This window comes from Candida dubliniensis, chromosome R (genome assembly GCF_000026945.1).
Source record: "Candida dubliniensis CD36 chromosome R, complete sequence".
NCBI lineage: Eukaryota > Fungi > Ascomycota > Pichiomycetes > Serinales > Debaryomycetaceae > Candida > Candida dubliniensis.
In genome coordinates, this window is record NC_012867.1 from 922032 (window position 1) to 947545 (window position 25514).

Sequence of the window (25514 nt, forward strand, 5' to 3'; positions counted from 1 at the left end):
ATGCAATTCTGCACAAACCGAAGTTCAATCTCATCGCAGAAAATCCCATTTACTGTCTAAAAAAAAAAACTTGCAAAAAAAAAAAAAAATCCACATACTCTGAGAAGTCGTAGTCCAATTTCTAACGGTATCTGAACACATAATTATCCTCATAATAGCAGACATGGGTAGAAGAGCAAAGAATAAGCAAGGTGTACCACCGACTTTTGATGAGTTTCAGGCCTCAAAATTGAAGAACGACACTAAAAGAAAGAGAAGTGGTGCTAAAGAACAGAAGAATGATTTACCAGTTTCCAAAAAACCAAAATCAAGTACAACTTCCAGCAAGCAGACCGACCATACTGAAAATTCTAAAGCAAAACAGAAATCTAAATCTAAATCGAAAGTGACTAAAGATGATGAGGCTGAAGACGAAGTTGATGATTTGCCTGAGGTTGATTTTGAAGAATTAGCTTCTGCTAAGAAATCTCTTTTTGATGATTCAGATGAGGAAGAATTGGATGATGAATTTGACGTCGAAGGGGAAGATGACTTTGATTCAGACGAGGGAGAGCGTGCCAGACCAATGTTTTCTGATGATGAAGATGAAGATTTGGAGAACTTGAATGCTGAAAATATGGAGCTTTATTCCAAGAAATTAGATGAGGAAGAGAGATTGGAAGCGGAAGAAGCAGAAAAGGAATTGCTAGAAGGAGAAACTAAGCAGCCTAGAGCTAAAGTTTTGCCAACAGCTGAAGAAGAAGCAGAAATGTCCAAGGGTCCTCAGGATGTGACTATGGTGAGAACAAGAATGCTTGAAGTAGTTAAAGTTTTGGAAAATTTCAAAGAGTTGGCAGAAGAAGGAACCTCAAGAACAGATTACACTAACAGATTGTTAAAAGATATATGTGAATATTTTGGTTATTCAGAATTTTTGGCTGATAAATTATTCAATTTATTCTCACCAGCAGAAGCAATGGAGTTCTTTGAAGCTAACGAGATTGCAAGACCAATAACTATAAGAACAAACACATTAAAGACCAGAAGAAGAGATTTAGCCCAAGCTTTGGTCAACAAAGGTGTAAACTTGCAACCAATTGGATCGTGGACTAAAGTTGGTTTGCAGATATTTGATTCTCAAGTCCCTATTGGTGCCACTCCTGAATATTTGGCTGGGCAATATATTTTGCAAGCAGCATCTTCCTTTTTACCTGTTATGGCATTGGAGCCACAAGAAAACGAGCGTATATTAGATATGGCAGCAGCACCAGGTGGTAAAACTACGTATATTTCGGCGTTGATGAAAAATACTGGGTGCGTTTTTGCAAACGATGCCAACAAAGCACGTACAAAATCCTTAATTGCCAATATTCATAGATTGGGATGCAAAAACACAATTGTCTGTAATTATGATGCTAGGGAATTCCCTAAAGTAATTGGAGGGTTTGATAGAGTTTTATTGGACGCACCTTGTTCCGGTACTGGTGTTATTGCTAAAGATGAGTCAGTCAAAGTGAGTCGTACCGAAAAGGATTTTATGCAAATTCCACATTTGCAGAAACAATTATTATTGTCAGCTATAGATTCAGTTGATGCACATTCGTCCACAGGGGGTGTAATCGTGTATTCTACGTGTTCTATCGCTGTAGACGAAAATGAGGCCGTTGTTGATTATGCTTTGAGAAAGAGACCAAATGTTAAATTGGTGGACACCGGATTGACCATAGGTAAAGAGGGGTTCACATCTTACCGTGGAAAACACTTTAATCCGAAAATTTCATTGACTAGACGTTATTATCCTCACACTTACAATGTGGATGGTTTTTATGTTGCCAAATTTAAGAAAATTGCTCCTTCTCCACATGATGTGTCAAAGGCTGGTGCCAAGGAGAAAGAGAATGCTGCTAGAGCAGAAGCAGAAGAAGAGGGTATTATTCATGGAGATTTCGCAGAGTTCGATAACGAAGAGGATAAGGAAATTATGGAGAGGTCAAAAAAGCATAGTTTAAGAAAAAAAGGTATTAACCCTAATGCTACTAAGAAATAGAAAATACATGTATATCAGATACTAAATATATATTGATGATTCTTTGTACGCCACTACCCTCCTCTCCGCTCCTTCTTTCTTAACTCCAATCTTTCAAGCAAGCATTACCAAGTCCATGTTCTTTAATATATTCAGGACCGTATTCTTCGTATTCTTCTTTTGTTACATAGCCATCAGTGCTGTCTTCACTATTTGCCCACTTGTACATACCGTGCCATGGATCTAAAATGGGGTCCTTGGCTGTTCTAACATGTAATGGGGCACCCACAGGAAGGAATGATCTAAAATCTGACATTATTCGATTTTTGAACCCAGGTAAAAGTGACAATCCACCCGTTAAAAATATGTCCCCCAAAACTTCATATGATTGACCACCGGGTGTAAAGTTCCCGTCCAATCTACTGTTCAACAAATCGTCAGCAATCTCACTAATTCCAGCTTGATCAATACCACCAATACTCGGTTGAAACAATATTTCCGGAACCCTAATCCTTTCTACATTTAGATGCATTTGGTGGTTTTTCCGGATCATTTCAGGATGTGTGGCTATTTCTTCTGGCAGTAACCCTTCAGCTTGCATTTCAATTGTAATATTCGGACGAGGACCATGTATAAATTTATGGAGTACCAGGTTCTTCCAATCAAACGTTGATGCGGCGGCAAAGGTATCCTCATGGTGGAAATTTGGATCATATAACAAAAGCTCCTCTTCCAATTTCAAAATTTCACTGTTTATTTGTTCCATTTCTTCCTCGACACTGGAGTTTGTTATCTCTCTATACATATTCCAGTCCTCATCGTTAGCTCCAAAAGTGTCATTGGGATCATTATCTATTGTCGCATTGGCATTACGTCTTCTTTTCCGGGATTGAGTTGAAGTCGAACCATTCTCATCGTTGGCTAAATCTGCAATGTATTTCATTCTTTGTTGCGCAGCAGCAGACTTTCTGTCCTTAAACGATTCCAATAGCTTTTGCCTTTCTTTGTACTTGCTAATGGCCTCGGCCAACTTTAAACGTTTGGTGGTGCACCAGTCATCCAAATCACGATCACGCCACTCCTGTTGCTCCTTCTCAAATTGCAACCTCGCTTCTTCTTGCTGCCGTTTAATCTCTTTATTACGCTCTCTGGCTTCAAAATTGGCTTTGTGAAGCTTTTGTTTTCTTTTTTCCTTTATCTGTTCGGCTGTTAATTGATCGTCGGGTATATCAACTAAAGGCCATGCACTCGACGGATCAATTTCTTCTTCTTCGTGGTCGTCTTCTCCTCCTTGGCTAGCTCTTTTTAAGGATCTTTCTAGAGAACTCATATACTTTTTGAAATCTTCTAGACCATCAAAGCCGTTTTCGATTAATTTAGTTTCAAACTCTTGTGGGGACAAAGAGGCGTTATCTTCTTTAAATTTGGAGAAATATTCCCATTCTTCTTGCTTCTGTGCTAGTTTTTCCAATCGTTTCTCTTGAGCTTGTTTCTGTAGTCTTTTACCTTGTTCTTTTCTTTTGGCAGCTTGTTCGGCTAATTCTTCGTCTGTTTTCTTCTTCTCGTTACTCACATTAATTTCAACCGGTGCTTGCACTACTACGTCCTTTGATTCTAAAACATCAATGTCCAATATATGTTTAATCTCCTGCTGGTAGTCTTCCAGAATGTAGCAATAATCTTTGAACAAGTTGGCCGTATGATAGTTATTTAACTTGCTTGGAAAATATGGATACTTGAGGGCTAACAATTTTGATAGATATTGTTGCAGTTGTTCGCCACCCCAATCAATCCTTTTAGCTTGCGACAATATTCCCCTACCATTAATCACAGGTATAATACTTGTCAGCTGGTTACCTGCGCCTATTACCAACCCACTTGATTTTCCAGACGAATTTGCATAAAATGAAAACAAAGAATCAATTCCAAAACTCACTTTAGGAACTTGGTACGCCTCAAACAATAGCTCATACATAGATTTACGTTGGTTGTATGTACATGTTATTGGTTCGGTCATCACAATTGGATTATTCAATTTTCCGTTATCGCTTGTTGCACCAATATGTTCAAATGAATAGTCTAAAATATACTCCATGTAGTCCCAATTTGTGATTAGTTGCCCATCAAAAGGTGTTTTGATTGTTGATCTCAATGCCGAATCACTATAAACATCATTTCCTATAATTGTTAATGTCTTCATTGCTTTTCTATCTCTATAACGTGAAATTATTCCTGGGAAAACATTGTTTGGCTCTGGAGAATTCGTTAATCCGACTCTTAAACTTGAAGTTCCCAAATCAATTGCAATAGGAACATCCTGTTGATAGTTTTGATAAAAAGGCTCCTGTTTGTGAAACCCAAAAACTGCATCTTTAAGTAAATGTATCTCCTGTGGTGGGAAAGTCTCTTCCTCCAGTTTGACTTTTGATGGTGCCATGGCTTGTAACAACAAACTTGCAAATGAATTAGCCTCTAATAAACTGATATACTGTGCCAGGGAGTACTATTCAAATAAAGAAGAAGCAAAAAAAAAAAAATCGGAATTGAATTCAACTGGTGAAAGAAATCTCGCACAAATTGAAAAGTCGTGTTTCTTTGATCAGAATAATTTGGTGATTATGGTTTCAGTTGCCAGTGTCGATTAGTTGTCTGTTATTTTTTTTTTTTTTTTTCCGTCAGCAAATAATATTGTTCCTATCCCCTAACTATAAAAATATACGACAATTCATATAATATGTCAACCGAGGAGAGTCAATTCAATGTTCAAGGTTACAATATCATTACAATCTTGAAAAGATTAGAGGCAGCAACGTCTCGTCTTGAGGACATTACCATTTTCCAAGAGGAAGCAAACAAAAAGCATTATGGAGTCGACTCTCTCACTGAAAAGGGAACCCCCAAAAGCAGAACTGTTGAATCTTCAGAAGCAATCTCGGGTGGAAAATCACTTGAATCTGGTTCATTTCCTACTTATTCGGAAGCTCCTGTAGAAAAATCTAAATTACTTGTGGAATTTGAGAACTTTGTGGAAAGCTATGTTCATCCACTTGTTGAAACATCCAAAAAGATTGATTCCTTGGTAGGGGAGTCCGCTCAGTATTTTTATGAAGCATTTGTCGAACAAGGAAAGTTTTTGGAGCTCGTGTTGAAATCCCAGAAGCCAGACATGGCTGATCCAGCTTTGGCAAAGGCATTGGAACCAATGAACGCCAAATGTACTAAAATTAACGAATTGAAAGATTCCAACCGTAAATCACCATTTTTCAATCATTTGAACACTTTCAGCGAAAGCACTACTGTCTTTTATTGGATTGGAATTCCTACACCAGTTTCGTACATTGTTGATACTAAAGATACAGTCAAATTTTGGTCTGACAGAGTTTTGAAAGAATACAAGTCGAAGGATCAAGTGCATGTTGAGTGGGTCAAACAAACATTATCTGTCTTTGACGAATTGAAGAATTATGTTAAGGAATATCACACAGCTGGTGTTTCATGGAATCCCAAAGGAAAGCCATTTGCAGAAATTGTTTCTCAGCAAGCAGAGAGTGCTGATAAGAATTCCTCCTCTGTTTCTGGTGCTGCTGGTGCTGCCCCACCTCCACCACCTCCTCCTCCTCCTCCTCCTCCATCAACGTTTTTTGATGACACTGATAAAGGCAGTGAAGATGCTTCTTCAGCCTCTGGTGGTATTAATGCGGTTTTTGCTGAATTGAATCAAGGTGCTAGTATCACATCTGGTTTGAAAAAAGTCGATAAGTCTGAGATGACGCATAAGAACCCTGAATTGAGAAAGCAGCCACCTGTTGCACCAAAAAAACCAACACCTCCAAAGAAACCAACCAGTTTATCTGGTGGTGTGGGCTCAGCTCCAGTGAAGAAGCCTGCTAAAAAAGAGTTGATTGATGGTACAAAATGGATAATTCAAAATTTTACAAAAGCTGATGTTTCAGATTTGAGTCCAATTACCATTGAAGTTGAGATGCATCAATCTGTTTTCATTGGAAATTGTAGTGATGTTACTATACAGTTGAAAGGTAAAGCAAATGCGGTGTCGGTATCCGAAACCAAGAATGTGGGTCTTGTCATTGATTCGTTGATTTCCGGTGTCGATGTTATTAAATCCTACAAGTTTGGCATACAGGTTTTAGGTTTGGTACCAATGTTGAGCATTGATAAATCAGATGAAGGAACTATATATTTGTCACAAGAGAGCATTGACAATGATAGTCAGGTTTTCACTAGTAGCACTACAGCACTCAACATCAATGCACCAAAGGGAAATGATGATTATGAAGAATTGGCTGTCCCTGAACAGTTTGTTAGTAAGGTTGTAAACGGTAAGTTGGTCACTCAAATTGTTGAACATGCTGGATGATAATTGTAGATGTTTAGTTCACTTAGTCAGCTTTGTACATCTGTATACTGCATACAATCTTCTAGAAAGTTCTTTTCTTTTTTCACAGTTGTCTGTCTTTTAAAGAGAGAGAAAGAGTAAAATCAAAAAAAAGAAATGATTTTATAGAGAGCGAAAAATTTTAAAATTTTTTTTTTTGTTTTTTTTTTTTTGGTTTCTTGTTTTTCCAACAGATTAGTTTAGAGAAAGTTGGAAATTTGCCTTTGATAATTCAAAACATCCAAAGAGCTTAAATTGGTTAATCATTATTATTATATCAGATACCAATCATATATCTTTTTTTTTTTCCCTTCTTGTTTTCATTTTCACACATATATATTTATTTCCACATTAGATTTATAGAGTAATGGTTAAAGACACAAAGTTTTACGATGCCTTGGGTGTATCACCAAATGCATCTGATGCTGAATTGAAAAAAGCTTATAGAAAAGCTGCTTTGAAATATCATCCAGATAAAAATCCTTCCCCAGAAGCAGCTGAAAAATTTAAAGAACTTTCTCATGCTTACGAAATCTTGAGCGATGACCAAAAAAGAGAAATATATGATCAATATGGTGAAGAAGGGTTGAGTGGACAAGGGGCTGGAGGCTTCGGTATGAATGCCGACGATATTTTTGCTCAATTCTTTGGTGGTGGTTTCCATGGGGGTCCGCAGCGTCCATCTAGAGGTAAAGACATTAAGCATTCCATCGCTTGTTCCTTGGAAGAATTATATAAAGGTAAATCCGTCAAGTTAGCTTTGAACAAAACTGTCTTGTGTAGCGAGTGTAACGGCCGTGGTGGTGCTGAAGGTAAGGTTGCACAATGTCCTGATTGTCACGGTAATGGTATGAAGTTTGTTACTAAACAAATGGGTCCAATGATTCAAAGATTCCAAACTGTATGTGACAAGTGTCAAGGTACTGGTGATTTGATTGATCCAAAGGACCGTTGTAAAAAATGTAACGGTAAAAAGACTGAGTCAGAAAGAAAGATTTTGGAAGTTCATGTAAAGCCTGGTATGAAGGATGGAGATCACATTACGTTTGCTGGAGAAGGTGACCAAACGCCAGGGGTGACACCAGGTGATGTTGTGTTCATTATATCTCAGAAACCACATCCAGTATTCCAAAGAAAAGGTAATGATTTGTTGATTGAACAAGAGATTGAATTGGCTACAGCTTTGGCTGGTGGTGAAATTGCCTTTAAACATATTTCAGGTGATTGGGTTAGAATTGAAATTCCAGCTGGAGAAGTTATTGCTCCAGGATCTGTTAAAATGGTTGAAGGATTTGGTATGCCAGTCAGAACCCACAAAGGTAATTTAATAATCCATTTCAATGTCAAGTTCCCAGAAAATAATTTTGCGGATGAAGAAAGCTTGAAGAAATTGGCTACTCTTTTACCAAAACCAAAAGAAATCAAGATTCCAGCAGATGCTGATGTCGACGATTGTACCATGGTCCCAGCTAAATTGGAACAAAGCAATCCATATGAGTCAGATGAAGAAGCTCATGGAGGTCCTGGAGTACAATGTGCTAGTCAATAGATTATGCAGTATTATTATCATATATAAAGTGATATTTTGTGAATAATGGTAATGTAATTAATCTTTCTATTTATTCTAATTTGCTTGTAAGTATTGTATAACAATGAGAGTTTTTTCGCACCCACAAAAAGTGCATTTGTGTCGGGTAGAGAGTCAAAACATGTGTCATAAGCTACTGTTATCGCGATGAGCAGGGAAGACTCGGTATATGATTTGCAATTATACTCCCAGATATTTATGTTCAAAATACGTTAATATACCAATGAACATTTTTTTTTAGTATATTTATGTGGCAAGTTTTTTCGTTATTATCCATTCTGTTCAAAGAATGTATCAAAATACAGGCTCGGAAATTACTCCTTGGCATTAGTATCTTATCGTAATTAGCCAAAAATGATTCTGCAGAAATTATACAGTAACTGGTCTACAATGGAAACAAAAAAAACTTTATAATTCGAAATAAATACATTAAAAATTAAAGAAAAAGGCTTCTTATGGAAAGCCTATATGCTGGTTGTAGTCTATAAAGATTTTTCTATAAATAATTACAAGCTTTTGAAAAAAAAAAAAAAAAGAAACAGAAAATGATGAATCTATTAGTATTGTTGTTGTTGTTGTTCTGATTGTCATTATCAGTAGTCCTCAGCATCCGAATTAACTGCAGTTTGATTAGGCAGAACATAATTTACAAATCTTTGGTTAGCATTGTACAAAACATAAACCAAACCAAGATCCGTGAGTAAGCAAATCCCAGTCAAAAGTGTGTATGTACCTCCTAATCCCAATGAACTTATCATATGGTCGAGGACACCAGTGAACAATGCAGCAAGCCAGCATCTCATTAAATTAACACATGAAGCAGAGGCACCACTCTGTTTAGGATACAAGTCAACTAACATTGTTGTGCAAACAGACATCATGACAGAAGCAGAAAATGAAATCAAAATCGTTGAAATGATAATAGATATAATAGGTTGTTTATATTGGAGACACCAACCAAATGATGCAAGACCAATAACCATCATGGCCAAGGGCACGATAGTCAATGTTAATCTGGAAGCAACCAAATTGAAAGGTGGACGATCGTTCAAAGGAACGTCATTCATTTGTTTATCATATAAATTCTTTCTGTAGCGGTAGTACCAGTTTAAACAGCGGCCAGCTATTAAAGATCCAATGAAGCAGGCAATACCTTGAGGCAAATACACCAAACCAACCTTCATCACCGAGTAGTTGTATTTATTTGATTCTAATTCAGTAGAAAGGGACGTTAAGGATACAGTCCATGCTGCAAAATGCATCCCCAGTGGCAATAAAGTACAGAACACTTCCTTTTGGAAAAATATTTTAAAAGGACCCAAGATATCGAATGCCCCCTTAGGTTGCAATGTTGAATAATCATTTGTTATTTTGCTTTTAAAATGTGGAAGGTAGATCAATACGGCCTTATTTAACACATTCTTGGGCATTATAGAACCATTTCCCACTATTCTTCGTGATGTCTCTGCTAAAACTAAAAAGGCAAAGATAAAAGTGACACCTCCACCGATAGCCAAAAATATAAATATAGCTCTCCAGGTATGAAATCCTGAAATCAATGCTGCACCAACTAAACCCCCCATCCCGTTTCCAGCTAATTGCAAACCTGAAACGGCACCAACCATACCACCACGGTTAGCTGGGGTACAGATATCGCCAGCGACTCCAGAACTTATTGCAAATACTGGAGCAATACCAGCAGCTTGAAAACAACGCAACAATGCCAATAACCAGTACACTTTTGTTTGTGATATAGCAATGCACACGGCACAGAAAACAATAATACTCCCTAATATAACTGGTCTTCGACCAAATGTATCAGCCAAGTTTGATGAAATTGTTGGGGCGATACCTTGGAAAATCAAATATGCAACCACTGATATATTCATCACTGAAGGTGTGGTATTGAAATACTTCGTAAGTGTTGGCAAAGCTGGGAAATATATTGGACTAGAAATAGCACTCCAGAATCCAACCAAAGATAAGACTATAATTAGTAGTAGCTTATCAGTACTCTCAAATACGGTGTATGGTGCTTTTTTCTCAGTTGAGGTTTCGATAGCCTCTAATTTTTTTGATAATACTTTTTCGATATCTAATTCTTCTCGATCTTCTGGCATATTTGTTTGTTGGATTGTTTTTTTTTTTTTTTTTGATTTGAAGAATGGAAATAATTCAAAATGGATTTTAACAAACCAAAGAAGGAGGGGAAGGGGTATATATATATATAGGCGTATATCTTCAAATGGAACCACTTTTAGTAACGCGACGACAATGGTGCAGCACGATACTATTGTTGTTTTTTTGCATTTTTGCTACCAAGGAGAGCGCAAAAAAAAAAGAAACTTCAAAAAAAAAAAAATAGGTTGATTTAATGCCTCATGCATTAGAAACGAGTTTTTCCGATGCATATTATTCCGAAAAGTATCTGGTGACTCAGCTGAGTGATAATTGTACGCTTTGAAATGTTGTTCGAAGTCTGCAATAAATATAAGTTCATATACTTCTTGGCAAAAAGAAAATAAACAAGTCTTTCTTTTTCTTTTTCTTTTAATATGCTTGGCCTGCCTTGGTGTTACCCATCAACATTTGAACGCAGGATTTGTTTTGAGTTTAAGGTTTAATTCGTATTACAATAATAATACCGTTTGCAACCAGCAATATTTTCAGTATTTTTGCAATATGAAGTCGCTTGAAGAAAAGAGGAAAGACGATTAACCCCTTGTTAGTTATAATATTTCTGAGAACGTGACTGTAACTAAGCAAATTCATCACAGAAAAATATCTGCAATTTTTGTGTATTTAGAGAAAAAAAAAGGGGGGGGAGGAAAAAAAAAAATAGCCAGTTCTTCCTTTTGCAAATCCTGAAGGCCGTCGTCGTTTAGAATCAGGCAATATTTTGATTTGCAAAAGTTTCCTATCTTATCAACATCGACAGGGGCTAATAGGTTGTTTGATAAAAAATCCAACACAATGTTGTAGTTTTACCTTCAATATATGAAGGGCAACTCAAATTTTGAAAGTTCTCGTGACCATTTGGCTACAGTCTCTTTATTACCACAAGGAATACATGAATACAAGTATAGCCACTCATGTGGTTGTTTTCCTCTTTAGCTTGAGTTCCCAATTTATTACATCAACACACCAGTAAGCTGTAGTTGTAGTTGTAGCTTTACTCAATTGAATTTGTTGATAACGATTTGTAAAAGAAGTCAAAAATATTGTTGCTAAACAAAAAAGGTTAAAAAAACACATTTATTATTAACCATCAAGCTTTTGTGTTGAGGTGCCAGTTTAAAGAAATCAAGTCATGGATTGCTAGTGTTTACAAATGCGTGGAATGCTAATATTTCGTTGGTATTGTTTATTACTAAATTACTAATCTCTATTTACTGGATGAATTGTTGTACCTCTTTTTTGGCGGATTCTTCGGTGTAGTAATCATGAAATTTATACTACCACCTTTGGTATTTTTATGTCTTTTATTAGGTGTGGTATCGTCTTCGGATTTGCCAGTTGTTTTGTCAGGCGATTCAAAGTGATGAGACGGTACTGGTTGTTGTTGTTGTTTTTGCTGAGTCTGTGGTTGTGCTGCTGATGATGAAGTTTGAGGTAAATGTGACTGACTCACTACTGGCGGTCCCTGTATGATATATTGCTGTGCGGCCTGGGTTGGTGATGACGAAACGTAATAAGGATATTGTTGTCGTACAAAATTAGGAGCGCCAGAATAATGCCCTGGATAAATCACTTGGTATTGTTGTGCAAATGGAGAGTCCTGTACTTTCCCACTACCATCTTGAGTGGCACTTGGCAGTGAATGTGGTTGTTGTGATTGCTGGGTCTGTTGCGATTGTTGCTGATTGTATTGTTGAGGAACTACTTGCTGAGGGGTATAAAATATAGGATACATTGGTGGTACCAATTGCTGTGGTAAAGAAGGCAGGTGTACATGCAGGTGCAGTTGATTTTGATTTTGATTTTGATTTTGACTGCTTGGATGAGTGGCAAATTGCAGTGATGGTAAAAGTGGTGGCGGAGGCTGGTGATTATGGACTGAGGTGGGTGGTAATGGCAATGGTAGCGATGGCGGTTGTGGAGGGGAGCTCATTTTGGACATTGATTTATTACTGATCTCGTCGCTTCCATCCGAAACAACCCGACGATGTGCAATTTCCAATGGAAGTTTTTTTGGTGACCTTAAGGGAGAAACAAGAGCACTACCGCTACTCTTTAGACTAGTGCTGGAATGCTTTCTCTTGATGCCAATAATCGAGTCCATTTTCGATTTTTCCGACAGATCTTTGAGAAACAGTTGTTGAGTCTCATTGCGAATTTTAGAAATGGTGGCATTTAAACTATCACTTGTCACCGAATCAGATATGAATAAATATGAAATTAGTTCACCAGGAACGTTTAGTGATTTTGCCAATGTAAGCAACTCAATTGCGGTGTTTGCCAAATCCTTTTTTATGCTTTCTTGTTTAGTTTTTTCTTCTTCGATCTTAAGATTAATGATCCCATTTAATGTTTCCATCTTGTATGGCCAAATTGATTTCTCGTCAATTGCCTCTTCAGAAAGCCCTAGTAACTTTGAAATGCTTTTGTTTATTACAATCTTGTTAGAAGATGCTTTGGTAATGGGGCTTGAAGGCTTATTGGGTTTTGTTTTGGTTTCGCTTTTTAACGCTGATGAAGCTATCAGTGACAGGTGACCGTGATGAATGTACTTCGTGTCCCCAACATTAAAATTCTTCCAGTTGGATACAAATTCAGGGTTCGATGGGGACGGCTTTTTTTCTTTGGTAACGGATTCTGAATCTGTAGGCGATGGTGTAGTAATTGCATGAAAAGACTTTGGCTGTGATGGCTTGGTGGGTGAAGAACTGGTATGCTGATCCAACTCTCTGGTTGGAGTAGCACTCATTACAAGATTAGCGACAGATAACACTTTGACTGTTTGTGAAATGAAATATAATGCAGCATACAATAATGAAAACAACTAAAGCTGTCTGACGGTTGTTTTTTTGCTTATCTATGTGACCACTGATTTCAAATAACTATGAATTATTTGAATTATAAAGAAACTAAGACAAACAAACGAATGACAATTTTTTTTTTCTTTTATTTGTTTAAATATTTAGGAATTTATTCTTTTTTTATCAGTGATTGAAAGAAAAATTTTGAAAAGCCAAAGTACAATTATAGTAAATAGTTAAAGAAATGCACGGAAGCAGGGTATTATTTTGTTCTATGATCTCCCTTTCAGTTCTTTTTCATGTGTTATATTCAAAAAAAAAAAAGAAAAAAAGGGGGGGAATATAAATCAGTTATATACAATTTTAATAGACAACATATTAGGGCTGTTTTCAGCAATTAACTTAATGTGGTAAAGGTACTTGAAAATATTTTGATAGCTTCATTTTGTACTCTACTCATCAACAACAACTATCTTTATATGCGAAGTGGAAGATTTCCTATTTAAGTAATTTAACTAAAGAAAAAAAATAGCTGCGAAAAAAGGAAATTTAATTTTCTGTTATTATCAACCAATGCAAAGCAGATCCAAAATCCTCTAAAAGAAGACCACATACAACAAACCTGATCTAAAAAATAAAGACTATTTTACTTTGTTGTAGAATGGTATCAAACACAGCTCTAATAGGGTTGCTTTATAACTGTGTTTTTTTCGTTTCTTTTTTTTTTTTTTTTTGAATGTTTCATTGAAATAGCTTGTTTTCTTGGTTTCATCCCCCTTGTAAGGAGTAAGAAAAGTTTGGTTTGTATATGGTGTAATCTGTATACTATTATCTATTCAGGGGTAGTTGGTTTGATAAGTTAGTAGACTCAACTGTGTTCGCAACTTTGAAACAATTTATCCAAATTATTAATCATTGTTTGCAACTGATTCTATAAAATGATCTGTTTATAATACCTTCCTCAAATATTAAGGACACATTCGTACATGTTAAATATCATCAATAGGTATAGACTACTCAGAAGTAAAAAAAAAAAAATTCTTATTAAAAAAAAAAAAAAATAGTTACACAGTATGTGAAATAATAATTACTCAATTTGGTTATAAAATTGAACCTGATTAATTTTTTTTTGTTGTTGTCCGTTTGTTAGCTAGCCTTGAAATATTTATCACTCGATACAATAATGTGCATAAATAAGTTGCACGAGGATTCAGAAAGCGTCCACAAATTCTAAAACATATTTGCTTCACCAAGTATGAATTATTAATTCTTGTCTAATTAACCATCGGATAGTATGTATGAAGGCTATTTCAAATGAGAAAATTATAGATCGCGATATGTTGTATGCATTTGTGCTACAATTGATAAGCAAACATATCACCAAAAGCTAAATTGAGGAAATACTCAGTTATACTACTTCTAAATGCAATATCAGGAGTTACCAACTCATGTGGTGATCTATTTCTGCTGTTTCAAAATGTCAAATTAAAGAATTGTCCTGAGTTAATCAAAAGATCTACACTGGGTAGTACTTCGTTCTTTGTTTATTTCTTGGATCATATATGAGTTTTTATGGTATATATTCATCAAATCGTAGCAACTATTAGTGGAATTGAATTTTATCCCTTTCATAAAACACTGGTGAGTGAATGATCCATTTTTCGCTTCTTTAAGTCAAATTCTCCTTATAATTTGGTGTATAGTTTTTATTCAAATGCGGAATCATTTCCTTATCATTCTCTCCAGTATTATGTCTAACTAAAACATTTTACTGGTAGCAAGAGAACAGAGATTTTTTTCTTTTGGCGGGACAGAAAATACAAAAAAAAAAAAGAAAAGGAATAAACAATGAACATCATTGATTAGAAGTTGAAGTTGAGCTCTTTTGTTGGTTTTCATCTCAACAAATTTTAGTTTAGTTTCGCTTTTTTTTTTTGAACTCCACCTTTCTTCAATATCACATTGCTTTGGGTTTTAGACTTTCCCAACTTTTTTTAATGACTATTAGTGGAATTGAGAATAATAATATTGGAAACCAGGTCCTTTTAGTTGCCCTTGGTGGTGCCTCATCTTCTGGTAAAACCACCGTTGCAAAAGCACTCAAGTTATTAATTCCTAGTTCTGTCCTAATACATTTGGATGACTTTTATTTTACAGATTCCGATATTCCTGTTGATCCTGAGACTGGATATCAAAATTGGGATTGTCCGCAAGCCATAGACTTTGATAGATTTACAGAATGTCTTCAAAATTTGAAAAAAGGGGTATTCACAAGTGTCAAATCAATTGAGCCAAGCGAATCCGATTTGAAGTTACTGAAGGAAGAAGAAATTCATTTTGCTAAAGAGATTACAAATAACAGTCAGAAGTTTGTCAAAAAGAAAATAGTATTAGTGGACGGGTTTATGTTATTTCATGACCCTAATATTATTAAATTGTTTGATATAAAATTGTTCTTTCATGCCCCATTTGATACATTAAAGTCTAGACGCGAAGCCAGAAAAGGTTACACTACTGCTGAGGGGTTTTGGGTTGATCCTCCTAATTACTTCTCCAAAATTGTGTGGCCAGCGTATGTCAAGAGTCACGCATATTTATATCAGGAAGAGAAGGTAGATAGCAACGAATTGAATCAGCAAATAGTTCAAAGGTATGATCTAGTTGATGTGGACAATAATGATACCACTAGGCTTTATGCGTTGGTAGAGACGTCATTATCATCAATTATTAATCACTTGTAAACTAAGAGTATATTAAGCAATATTGCAATTTTCTTTTAAAAGGGAAAGCAGAATAACTAATATATAAATTTATACAGGATAAGATTCCTTCCTTTTGTTTTTGTAATCCAATGGTGTTAAAACGTTTATATCTCTTTGTAAAAAATTTATTAATACTTGACTAACACAACTTCCTATTTATTTTTTAGATTTCCTTGATTTCTTTACAGCTTTCATTTCCTTCTCATAGATATCATTAGCATTTTCTTTGGATTTCCTTTTCCCACTCTTAACACTAACAACATTTGCTTTTCCTTTAGTAGCTTTATCCATCGATTTCTCGTCCCACTCAGCATCTTCTGCAATAGCATATTTATCTAAGTTGAGCGCATTAATCAACTCACGTTGTTTTTCTCTCATTTCTTTTATTGCCTCATCACCAGCCTCTTCCAAATCATCTTGCAATTTCTGCTCGATCGCTTTATAATCAATTTGTTCAGTTTCCTTTCCATTCATTGCATCGACATTCTCGTCTTCCAAATTCGGCATACTTTCTTCAATTGCTTTAGTGAGAACTTTTCTGAAATAGGTTGAAAACTTACGGATTATTTTAGCAAACATTGCCATGGCCTGGTTCGTTGGTAAGTTTAACTCTTTTGCTATCTGATCCATATCCTTATGTTGTAATCCAATAGCCAATAAAATGGCAGATTGAACAGATGATAAACTAATATCTTTCCCAGTTTTTTTCGAAAAAAATAATTGGGAGATTAGTGGTAACATATCAACAATTACATGATAATCCAATAAATTGTTGGCATAGGAATCCAATCTCTTTAAATCAAAAGGAGATAACAACAGATCTAATTGCCCTTTGGTTAATGTTTGACTGGTAGTTTTATCACCTTCACCTAGTTCTGCAGCTTCAATAATGCTTAAAGCCTGAGACGCCTGGAATTTTTTGAATTCATACGATAACAAGCTCAAAAATCTTTTGTGGAAATCTTTGGAGAATTCGTGTAACCATTTATCTTCTCTTCCTGGTAATACACTTAAAACAACAGAAGTGTGTTCTCCAGTCAACTCATTAGGAGTTTGCCTTAAATAAACAGGAGTAAACCCTGACTTCTTCCAGAATTTGTGCAATTGAGATGTGAAACCGTACGAGACACCCAAGTAGTGCAAGTAGTAAGGGGCTTTTTCTGATAATTTTAAAAGTAACGGAGGTAATGTTTTAACGTCTCTCAATTTGATTTCATCCTTTAATGATGCGTTGGCCAACTCGCTATCAGTGACTCTTGTGATTGTGTGGTCATTTAACTCAGTGGATTCACTGATATCAGTAAACTTACCGGAGTAATAGTCCTTCAATAATTCTATTGCTCTGGACCCATAACCCATCCCAGAGTACTCGGGGTTGGTGGCAATTCTAACAACCCTTGCTCCTGATAACGAGGCAAATTCTTCGTCTTGAAATTGTTGCGAAATCAACCAAGGTATCAAATCTCCTCCGGCTCTCTGGCCACGAGACAAAGACTTTCTAACACTTTCTTTGGATATTTCACCCTCCAATGCTAACTGAATAACACACAATGGATCAGGTACTCTATTATCGCCTGCCTCTATTGGGGGTAATAATACAAATAGTTGATGTGCTGGAGCATCACTCATCAATTGTAAATCATTAGGTGAGTTCTTGTAATGAGAGGCAACATACAATGCCATCATCTTTTGTAAGAATGCTTCTGAGACCGGATGGTAAGAAAACAAAGTGTCTCTGTTGACATAAAATAATTGGCATTGGGATGGATGTGGAGTACCCTTTGTTGCAAACTTGGAATTTTTGGATAAAGAAACATCAAGACAAAGTAATTTGTTTAACCATTTTTCAACAGGGTCGCCTGGTGCATATCTTATAGGCTCGTCCAATACAACTTCCTTCAAGGTTCTAGTCAAAGCTCCAGTGATTTCACTTGATTTTTTATCTCTGGATACCACAGTAGTTTCAGAAGGTGTTGCATTATTGGATTGAGTTCTCAATTGCTGAATTAATTTTAAAGATAATGATCTTCCAGTACCTTCATAACCATTAATGGTAGAAGCCATGAAAATCAAATATGGACCCATCAATTTTTTCACAATTGGAAGTGGTATGGCTGCTGCTTCATCAATAATCAATAATTCTGCTTGTCCTAAAACGTGATTATCATTTGGTGAAATGTACTGAATTGTTTGTCTGTGCTCTCTTTTGACATCAACTCTAACAATAGCTTTGTTAAAAGATGGGTTGGTAGACTGAATAATGTCATAATCCATATGTTCGGTATATCCCAAGACATCAAAACCTTTAAAAATGAATTCAAACAACGTCTTCAAGTTCTCAGGTGAAGGAGAAGTAACAAAGATGTTGGAGTATCCATGGGATATGGCTGCAGCAATAGCAATACCTAAAGCAGCAGATTTACCACGACCTCTTCCTGCAGTCAATGTGACTGTATTTCTTAATGTTTTTTCTGAGATAACATCAATAAAAGTCAATATTGCTTGAGCTTGATTTATAGTTTTTGACAAGGCCACCAATGACCCAGCAGGTTGTACATCAGCAAGACTCTCTTTCAATTCCTTTAATTCCTTGGCGTTAGGCGTCAATTCATCGTCATCTTTAGGTGGCAAGGGTTTTACATGTTTTCCCCCTGAGATAGGCAAAACATTCAATTCATCATCAACTACTAAGCAATTTTCACAAGAGCCCAAAGAAAGTAAAAATCTTTCATTGAATCTTGCAACAACATCGTCATGTGCCTCAGTTCTGTATCTTGAATGTATATCCATAGACATGGTATACAACTGTTTTAGCGAAGTCATATTCTTGAGCAAGATGACCACTAATCCACCACCTTCTACGGTCTCGATTGTTCTGGCTAATAAGTTGGGGGTGATGGCTTCAAAATCTTGTAAGATACACATCCCATAAGTGTTCCCCAAAATCTTTTCAGTTTCTTTGTAATAAACATATCTGATATGCTGATTAGATATAAATGCTTCAAAGGGATCTTGTTCGTTGACTTCTCTAATTCCACGTTTTATGTCTTTCTTGATTTTTGCTTCACGCTTCTGTCTGTGGGACGTAAAACCTAATAATTTCTTCTTGTATGCCCATAACACAGATTTATTCATTTTCAAGTCAGCACTCATCATCAAATAATGCAAGTTTGGTAGTTGATTACGAGCTTTATCACCCACAATGATAAAAAATGATCTTTGCTTTTCTTGAACGCCATTACGTATCAAAGCAGGAATACGTGCATCAATTGCTTTTTTACCCATAACTTAATATGTAAACAATCTGATTAATGTACCACTAAGGATTGGGAAAGTAGGTGGAAGTGAAAAGATTGAAAAAGAATTTGTCTTCTCATCACCAATTTTTTTTTTTTCTCTGTTTTCGAGATGAGGACTGGAACTTTTAATTAGTTGAGAACTTTTTATGACGACATTTTATAAAGTCTCGTCTCATACAAAAAAAGTTTTCCTGGTGCTACCAACTGTGTTTCTGGAGAGCAATTGATTTTGTTGATGTTGCAAAATAACTTCGAAGCCTGTTTGTAATTAGATTCAATAGATTTTCATATATTAATAAGGTTATTCTTTTTAAAACTAAAAAGCAATGCTAGCTTGTTATTGCCAAATATTTTTCACGGCAAAAATACAAAAAGTGGGATAAATGTGTGTAACAATTTATAGATAATAAATCTTTATGTCTTTTTTTTTTTTTTACAGCTAATTCTATTTTTATTTTTTTGGCTTTTTAGGAGGCTATTTGTCTACAGTGTTATAAGGGCGGCTATTGTTCATGACTAAACTCTCCTTCCATAAAAAGCAAAAATCAAAGAATAGAGCTTGTAATCTTGATTTCAAGTCTGATTCTGCATTAGAACTTTTGAGCTCCAAATCGAAAGTTGCTCCTAGATCAGGACTACAATTTAAGATAGGTCCCCCTTTTCAACAAACTATTCAGGTGTCTCACTTATTTATAAAAGAATTGAACCAACCAGTTGTTCCTATTTTGAATGCACGTATTGATAGAGGTTTTGATTTGACAAACAATGAATGGGTGGGGTATAAGCGGAACTATTTTTCGGTAGTTGCCTCGTTTTCATTTGAAGATTATGGGACCAATAAATCGATTTTGCAGACAAATGGATTTTTCATTGTGTCTGATGAAAAAGAATATCAGGTTAAGCAATTTTCTATTAGATTAGTCAGCAAATCAGTCCAAGACAACACAGAAATTAGTTTGATGCAACATACAGCAAAAAGAGATCGGGGACCTATTGCAGAGCCACCAATTGTTCCTGTAATCACGGGATCTATCCCCAGTCACATTGTTGTGAAAGAAGGCTCAAATATACGAAAGGTCTCCAAAATTAGACAGTTTGATTCGTTGTTTTTCCAAGACTATAGCACCCTACCAATATTACAAGCTGGGTCAATTTTAAACAATTATGATAAAAATAAAGACTATGTTAAAGTTGTCAAGTATGAAAGAATTCAGTTCTCTTCTGCAATCAACTGCAAAAAACAATCCATTACAGAGAAAAAAAGGTTTATATTGCAAATTCAACTTTTAGCAGCTCTAAGTGGTGAGAACACCTATGCCATAATAGCCATATCGAATACTCCATCTTTGATAATTAGAGGTCGCTCGCCTTCTTCGTACAATAGTCAAGGAGAAGGTGGCGAACAAGCTCAGGGTATTGAATTCGACGAGGATGTGCAATCTTGTTTGACAACTGTGAATGACAAATACAATGCCTACCCTGAATCACGAGATCTTGGTGAATTTTCAATAATCGACAATCTTCAAAAGAATAAAGAAAACTTTGAAATCTTAAAAGGCTATGATAGCATGGATTCTTATACTATAAACACCATGATGCTGAGTGAAGTTACTGGTAGTAACTGGTTGGGTTGCAGTAAATTAACTTTTGAAGAACAACCAGAACTTAGTTCGCAACAAGGATTTCCAGACATGAAATTATATTCAAGTTTAAGCCCTGTGCCAGGATTGCTTGAACAGGACTCGGAACCAGAACTGCTTGAACCAAGTTATTTCCTAATGAAGTGCAGGGCATTGGTCTTAGAGAGTTCAGAAACTATGATGGCCAGTCGCCAGAACACATTCTCAAAGGAATTTCTCAACCATAAACAACAAGCTGCAAATCTTGCTTATAAAATATTTGATGATGGTGTTGAAGATGAGGAAAGTGATGGAGATATTGTTTCAAAATATGTAACACCTTCAGATGTAATGACAGCTTAATATACTGGTTACATACCTACACAACGTCAGACTTGCAACAGAACACCGTTTTGATTGGAATTACTTCATCCGTGATGATAAAATTGTTTATCTAACCGATTTTGTCCAACACACAACAGAACAACCAAAAGTAGTGCTTACAGTCAAAAAAAAAAAAAAAACCAAAGCCCAACCAAAAAAAGAACAGTATGAAAAAAAAAAAAAAAAAATAAAGCTATTTCACCATTTTAGTTTTCATGCACTTGCAATCTTTCCCAGTTTGAAGAGATATTCGATAAAAATTTTCAAGAAAAAAATCACCCACTATCTTTACATTTGCACTTTCCTATATAGATACTTTAATGTTATTTTTCAGTTTTTTCAAGACATTAGTCGATCAAGAAGTGACGGTGGAGTTAAAGAATGATATTGAAATCAAAGGTACTTTGAAATCAGTGGACCAATTCTTGAACTTGAAATTAGATAACATTACCTGCACGAATGGACAACGATACCCCTACTTAGGTGCTGTGAAGAACTTATTTATAAGAGGATCCAATGTACGCTACGTTCATATGAATCCAAATAGCGTCGATTGTACTTTATTACAGGATGCATCAAGAAGAGGTATGTTAAAAATGTATTTTAGAATTATGAAGGTTATTATTTGACTTTCTACTAACATTCAATTGAGTATAGAGGCTATGGTTCAAGCAAGTAAATAATTATAGGTCTACAAATGTATTATTATATTAATGTATATTTCCAATCCAGTTTGTTCTTATTTCTTTTGAATTGTTTTGTTTTCAGTTGAGTAAGCAAGCACCCGAACTAGTATCCCAAAAATAAGATCTTACATAGGAGTGTTTAATCTTTTACGGCATTTAGCTCTAGTGTGACCAGTCATTTTACAATATGAGCAAACTATGTTGGTTTTCTTTTTCTGTTTGTTGCTGCTAGTTGTGATTGTCGGTGGTTGGGGCTGTTCGTCTTGAGTTGCAATGGTATCAAACTTTGTGTCTATCTTCTGTTTCGGGATTAATAAAAACGTAGATTTCTCTTGATTATCCCATAACTTTTCATGACAATGTGGACATTCAATAGGTTTAGATATTGCATTTATTAGTTGTTCTTCTGGTATTGTGCCTGTTGAGGATGGACTGATAGTCTCGATGTATTTATTGATCATATGTAGTTTTGAATCATAATTTCTTTGTAATGTTTCTAGTTCTTTATTTTTCTCATTTATGATTTTAGCTAGCTTGTCAATTTCCTTCAGTAGCTCAAGAATAGACATGGTCATGAATTGTTAGTGGGTTGCAGTTGATGGTACTTTTTTTTGTCGTTCGTTTTTTTTTAATGGACTTAAAACTCTAAAGGCTAATCGATCTGGATACTTTACAAATTTTCTTTGTTTGAAATAGCTATACTGAACATATGTCTTTTTATATTTGAGCAAGATCTCTAACCTTTTTTGGTCATTTTTAGGGGGTTGCTTTTCTTGAAATTTGGATATTTGGTTTAGTCAGTTAGTTTCATAATAATTTGGTAGAAAATTTTAGACTAAAAAGACAACCACCCCAAACTTTCAAAGATTGTTTTTAAATAGAGTGCCTGAATCAGAATCTGGATCTCAAAATTAAGAACATTTTGCTTAATACAAGAATAACAAACTGATATAAACCATTCATAAGATACATAACTCCATCAATACCCAAACAACCGTAGAGTCAAAATAAGTACATTTTTACTATATAAATAAAAAATTTGGAACTTTGTTTGGCTGTGATGGCTTTTAGCGGAAGTGCGCTGTTCGTGTACCTGCTGTTTGTTAAAATTTTAAGAGCAAAGTGTCCGGCTCGATCCCTGCGAATTGAATTTTGAACGCTAGAGTAATCAGTGTCTTCAAGTTCTGGTAATGTATAGCATAACCACTGGAGGGAAGCAATTCAGCACAGTAATGCTAATCGTGGTGGAGGCGAATCCGGACGGCACTTTGTTTGTTGATAGATAGTGCGGTATCTAGTGTTACAACTCTATTTTTTTTTTTGGAGGGTCTTTTTTTATCTAAATGGGATTCTACTGATAACTAAATAGTCATCTCAATCATTCAATACTGTCTATGGATTGTATTAGTTACTACTTAATCTAATTTAGTTTTCAATAACTTACCTGTCACTCTTTCAAATGGTTTCTTTAAGTTTTCGCTTTCCACAATCATCAATAGTATTAACAACACAAATGAAAAACAAGCGTTTAGGATTAACTGTGAAAAATTAGTGGTATTTTGTCCTATTATGAAAAACTGAATTATCCATATTATTGAAGTAATCATAATGGATGGATAACTATATCTGATGATATCGACAAAAGAGATTTTCACATGTTCATTTGAATAGAATTTTGAAATCTTAAAGTAACAATACCCTATTCTTGAACTCATGTTAAATATGTTTGCCAAAATTAAGCCCGATATTCTTAAATTCAAAGCATCAATAAGTAAGAACAGAATTAGCAACACCAAGATGGTAATTAATGTCATGAATTTTGAAAAATTTTTCAAGTCTGAATTAGTTGCCATGCTTGAAAACAAAGCCTCCAAAATTCCATTAAAAGCAAGAAATGGAAGATACACTATGTATTGGGGGAAAAGTTTAAATATATCTGTATTTTCCCAGTTGGAAGCTCTTCCACCCATTAAAAGCTTTAGCAAATACGGACCACTAGTGACACCTGCAAACAAAATAATCAAACTCAAATTAAAGTAAAAAATTGATATTAACTTCAAATAATTAAATGTCTGAGTATACTTGGAGGATTCCAGTTTCTTGGTTTTCTCCTCTGTTTCAGAGCCTGAATTATCATTTAAGAGTTTTGTGAACATTAATCGTGTTGACTCCTCCAATGGTTGGAACAACAATCTCGCAATTATTGAGCCATAATTTGCCATAACAGCATACATTCCCTGTTCCTCAATTGTACAGAGATGACTAGTAAGTAGTTTATCCCCTTCCGTGAGAAACTGCTTAAAAATCATTTGTACAAAAAATCCTTTAACAATGATTAAAGTGTCCCTTTCAAAATAAAATTCCCTTGCGTTCTCATCTTTTAGTTTGACCAAACTGTATTTTATTTCATGATTCTGAAACTCAAATTTAAAGGATGTGAAGTAACATGCAAATAAAGTCATTGAATAACCAAATTGAGCCAAGGCAAAGGCACAAATTGCTGCAGCTTCAAAATTCTGACCAAAAAAATACTGTCGAGCAAGTAAAATTGACAAAACCGAAACTATGCATTTGACAAAAATAGCTGACCCTTCGAACTTTGACCGCTTACCAAAATCCAATTGGAATTGATACAAACAGTATATAGGCTCAACAAGCAATTCCAAAATGACCAGCGCTACAAACAAGACAATAACCGGTTTATAAAAGGGAGATAAAAACAACTTATCCATCACCAGTGAATAATTGAGTTGCCAATACCCAATGGCACAGAAAATAGGGAAAGCCAATGCTATTGCTAAAACTCCAAAATTAATCACTTTTTGAGCAACATAATCTTTATTATTCGAGTTATTGCGAACTCTTTGCACGGATAATCTAATTGACTCTCGACTGAAAAATAGTATTGTTGAACAAATGAATTCCAAATATGTAGTTGCACCAATAATTGACGGTGATAAGTACCTGATTATCAACTGATTCAAAACAAAAGTGAGCAATTTGGCCATAATTTGAACAACTATCAAGTGGCTGACACCTTGAACAGACTGATTTGCAACATTAGCATCATTACTAGGATGCTTGCTACTCGATACCGACATGTGGGTCGATCTTATATTTATGACAATTCCCTGGTTGCCGATTTGATAATTTTGTCCCTCTCGAGCTGATAAACAACATTTTTTTTTTCATATTTGTCTCTGGAAAACAAACAAATGTCAAAAAAAAGTCGTGTTATAAGATTATCCCGCATAATCATACGACATAAAAGTATGGAGAGGAAGTTTAACAATAATAATAATAACCTCCTCCCCAAAAAAAAAAAAAAAATAATAGACCACTTTAGTTTTGTTTAACAGTTTCAAGGATAAGATTGTGAGAATTGTTGTTGCAACGAAAGCTAACTACCATCACGAGTAACAACACAATCTAAGTTAGGATAAGAATACCATGAATCAACAAAACGAAAGAGATATAGAGTTAAGAGAGCAAGACCGTTGGTTACCAATAGCTAATGTTGCTAGAATAATGAAAAATACCTTACCTCCTACAGCAAAAGTTTCAAAAGATGCTAAGGAATGTATGCAAGAATGTGTTTCTGAATTCATATCGTTCATAACAAGCGAAGCAAGTGACAAATGTTTAAAAGAAAAGAGAAAGACCATCAATGGGGAAGATATATTATATTCAATGTACGATTTGGGATTTGAGAATTATGCAGAAGTCTTGAAGATTTATCTTGCCAAATACCGAGAAGCGAGAAAGTAGTTATTCTTGTCATATTTAGATATACTCT

At 35.3% G+C, this 25514-nt stretch overlaps 13 protein-coding genes across 13 annotated transcripts; 7 read left to right on the forward strand and 6 right to left on the reverse strand. All coding sequences in view use genetic code 12, as the record gives it.

Moving 5' to 3' along the window:
- Positions 1 to 163: 163 nt before the first annotated feature.
- On the forward strand, positions 164 to 2026 carry CD36_29480 (RNA m(5)C methyltransferase, putative; the record flags this gene model as incomplete). The annotated part of the gene is made up of 1 exon (XM_002421935.1): positions 164 to 2026. The coding sequence occupies one exon, from the start codon at positions 164 to 166 to the stop codon at positions 2024 to 2026; it is 1863 nt and encodes a 620-aa protein (XP_002421980.1).
- A 79-nt stretch (positions 2027 to 2105) lies between these two features.
- Positions 2106 to 4442, reverse strand: CD36_29490 (actin-like protein, putative; the record flags this gene model as incomplete). Its single annotated transcript, XM_002421936.1, has 1 exon — positions 2106 to 4442. One exon carries the CDS (start codon positions 4440 to 4442, stop codon positions 2106 to 2108), a length of 2337 nt encoding a protein of 778 aa, XP_002421981.1.
- A 297-nt stretch (positions 4443 to 4739) lies between these two features.
- Positions 4740 to 6383, forward strand: CD36_29500 (adenylyl cyclase-associated protein (cap), putative; the record flags this gene model as incomplete). The annotated part of the gene is made up of 1 exon (XM_002421937.1): positions 4740 to 6383. One exon carries the CDS (start codon positions 4740 to 4742, stop codon positions 6381 to 6383), a length of 1644 nt encoding a protein of 547 aa, XP_002421982.1.
- Positions 6384 to 6768: 385 nt separating this feature from the next.
- CD36_29510 (mitochondrial protein import protein, putative) lies at positions 6769 to 7950 on the forward strand (the record flags this gene model as incomplete). The annotated part of the gene is made up of 1 exon (XM_002421938.1): positions 6769 to 7950. One exon carries the CDS (start codon positions 6769 to 6771, stop codon positions 7948 to 7950), a length of 1182 nt encoding a protein of 393 aa, XP_002421983.1.
- A 632-nt stretch (positions 7951 to 8582) lies between these two features.
- CD36_29520 (multidrug resistance transporter, putative) lies at positions 8583 to 10109 on the reverse strand (the record flags this gene model as incomplete). The annotated part of the gene is made up of 1 exon (XM_002421939.1): positions 8583 to 10109. The coding sequence occupies one exon, from the start codon at positions 10107 to 10109 to the stop codon at positions 8583 to 8585; it is 1527 nt and encodes a 508-aa protein (XP_002421984.1).
- Positions 10110 to 11374: 1265 nt separating this feature from the next.
- Positions 11375 to 12916, reverse strand: CD36_29540 (conserved hypothetical protein; the record flags this gene model as incomplete). The annotated part of the gene is made up of 1 exon (XM_002421940.1): positions 11375 to 12916. The coding sequence occupies one exon, from the start codon at positions 12914 to 12916 to the stop codon at positions 11375 to 11377; it is 1542 nt and encodes a 513-aa protein (XP_002421985.1).
- Positions 12917 to 14965: 2049 nt separating this feature from the next.
- Positions 14966 to 15709, forward strand: CD36_29560 (nicotinamide riboside kinase, putative; the record flags this gene model as incomplete). The annotated part of the gene is made up of 1 exon (XM_002421941.1): positions 14966 to 15709. The coding sequence occupies one exon, from the start codon at positions 14966 to 14968 to the stop codon at positions 15707 to 15709; it is 744 nt and encodes a 247-aa protein (XP_002421986.1).
- A 177-nt stretch (positions 15710 to 15886) lies between these two features.
- On the reverse strand, positions 15887 to 19015 carry CD36_29570 (ATPase, putative; the record flags this gene model as incomplete). The annotated part of the gene is made up of 1 exon (XM_002421942.1): positions 15887 to 19015. One exon carries the CDS (start codon positions 19013 to 19015, stop codon positions 15887 to 15889), a length of 3129 nt encoding a protein of 1042 aa, XP_002421987.1.
- A 526-nt stretch (positions 19016 to 19541) lies between these two features.
- CD36_29580 (meiosis-specific transcription factor, putative) lies at positions 19542 to 21011 on the forward strand (the record flags this gene model as incomplete). Its single annotated transcript, XM_002421943.1, has 1 exon — positions 19542 to 21011. One exon carries the CDS (start codon positions 19542 to 19544, stop codon positions 21009 to 21011), a length of 1470 nt encoding a protein of 489 aa, XP_002421988.1.
- Positions 21012 to 21352: 341 nt separating this feature from the next.
- CD36_29590 (RNA processing complex subunit, putative) lies at positions 21353 to 21715 on the forward strand (the record flags this gene model as incomplete). Its single annotated transcript, XM_002421944.1, has 2 exons — positions 21353 to 21617; positions 21690 to 21715. The coding sequence occupies 2 exons, from the start codon at positions 21353 to 21355 to the stop codon at positions 21713 to 21715; spliced, it is 291 nt and encodes a 96-aa protein (XP_002421989.1).
- A 128-nt stretch (positions 21716 to 21843) lies between these two features.
- CD36_29600 (conserved hypothetical protein) lies at positions 21844 to 22293 on the reverse strand (the record flags this gene model as incomplete). Its single annotated transcript, XM_002421945.1, has 1 exon — positions 21844 to 22293. The coding sequence occupies one exon, from the start codon at positions 22291 to 22293 to the stop codon at positions 21844 to 21846; it is 450 nt and encodes a 149-aa protein (XP_002421990.1).
- Positions 22294 to 23133: 840 nt separating this feature from the next.
- Positions 23134 to 24819, reverse strand: CD36_29610 (oligosaccharide translocation protein, putative; the record flags this gene model as incomplete). Its single annotated transcript, XM_002421946.1, has 1 exon — positions 23134 to 24819. The coding sequence occupies one exon, from the start codon at positions 24817 to 24819 to the stop codon at positions 23134 to 23136; it is 1686 nt and encodes a 561-aa protein (XP_002421991.1).
- Positions 24820 to 25168: 349 nt separating this feature from the next.
- On the forward strand, positions 25169 to 25486 carry CD36_29630 (transcriptional activator, putative; the record flags this gene model as incomplete). Its single annotated transcript, XM_002421947.1, has 1 exon — positions 25169 to 25486. The coding sequence occupies one exon, from the start codon at positions 25169 to 25171 to the stop codon at positions 25484 to 25486; it is 318 nt and encodes a 105-aa protein (XP_002421992.1).
- Between the last annotated feature and the right edge of the window lie 28 nt (positions 25487 to 25514).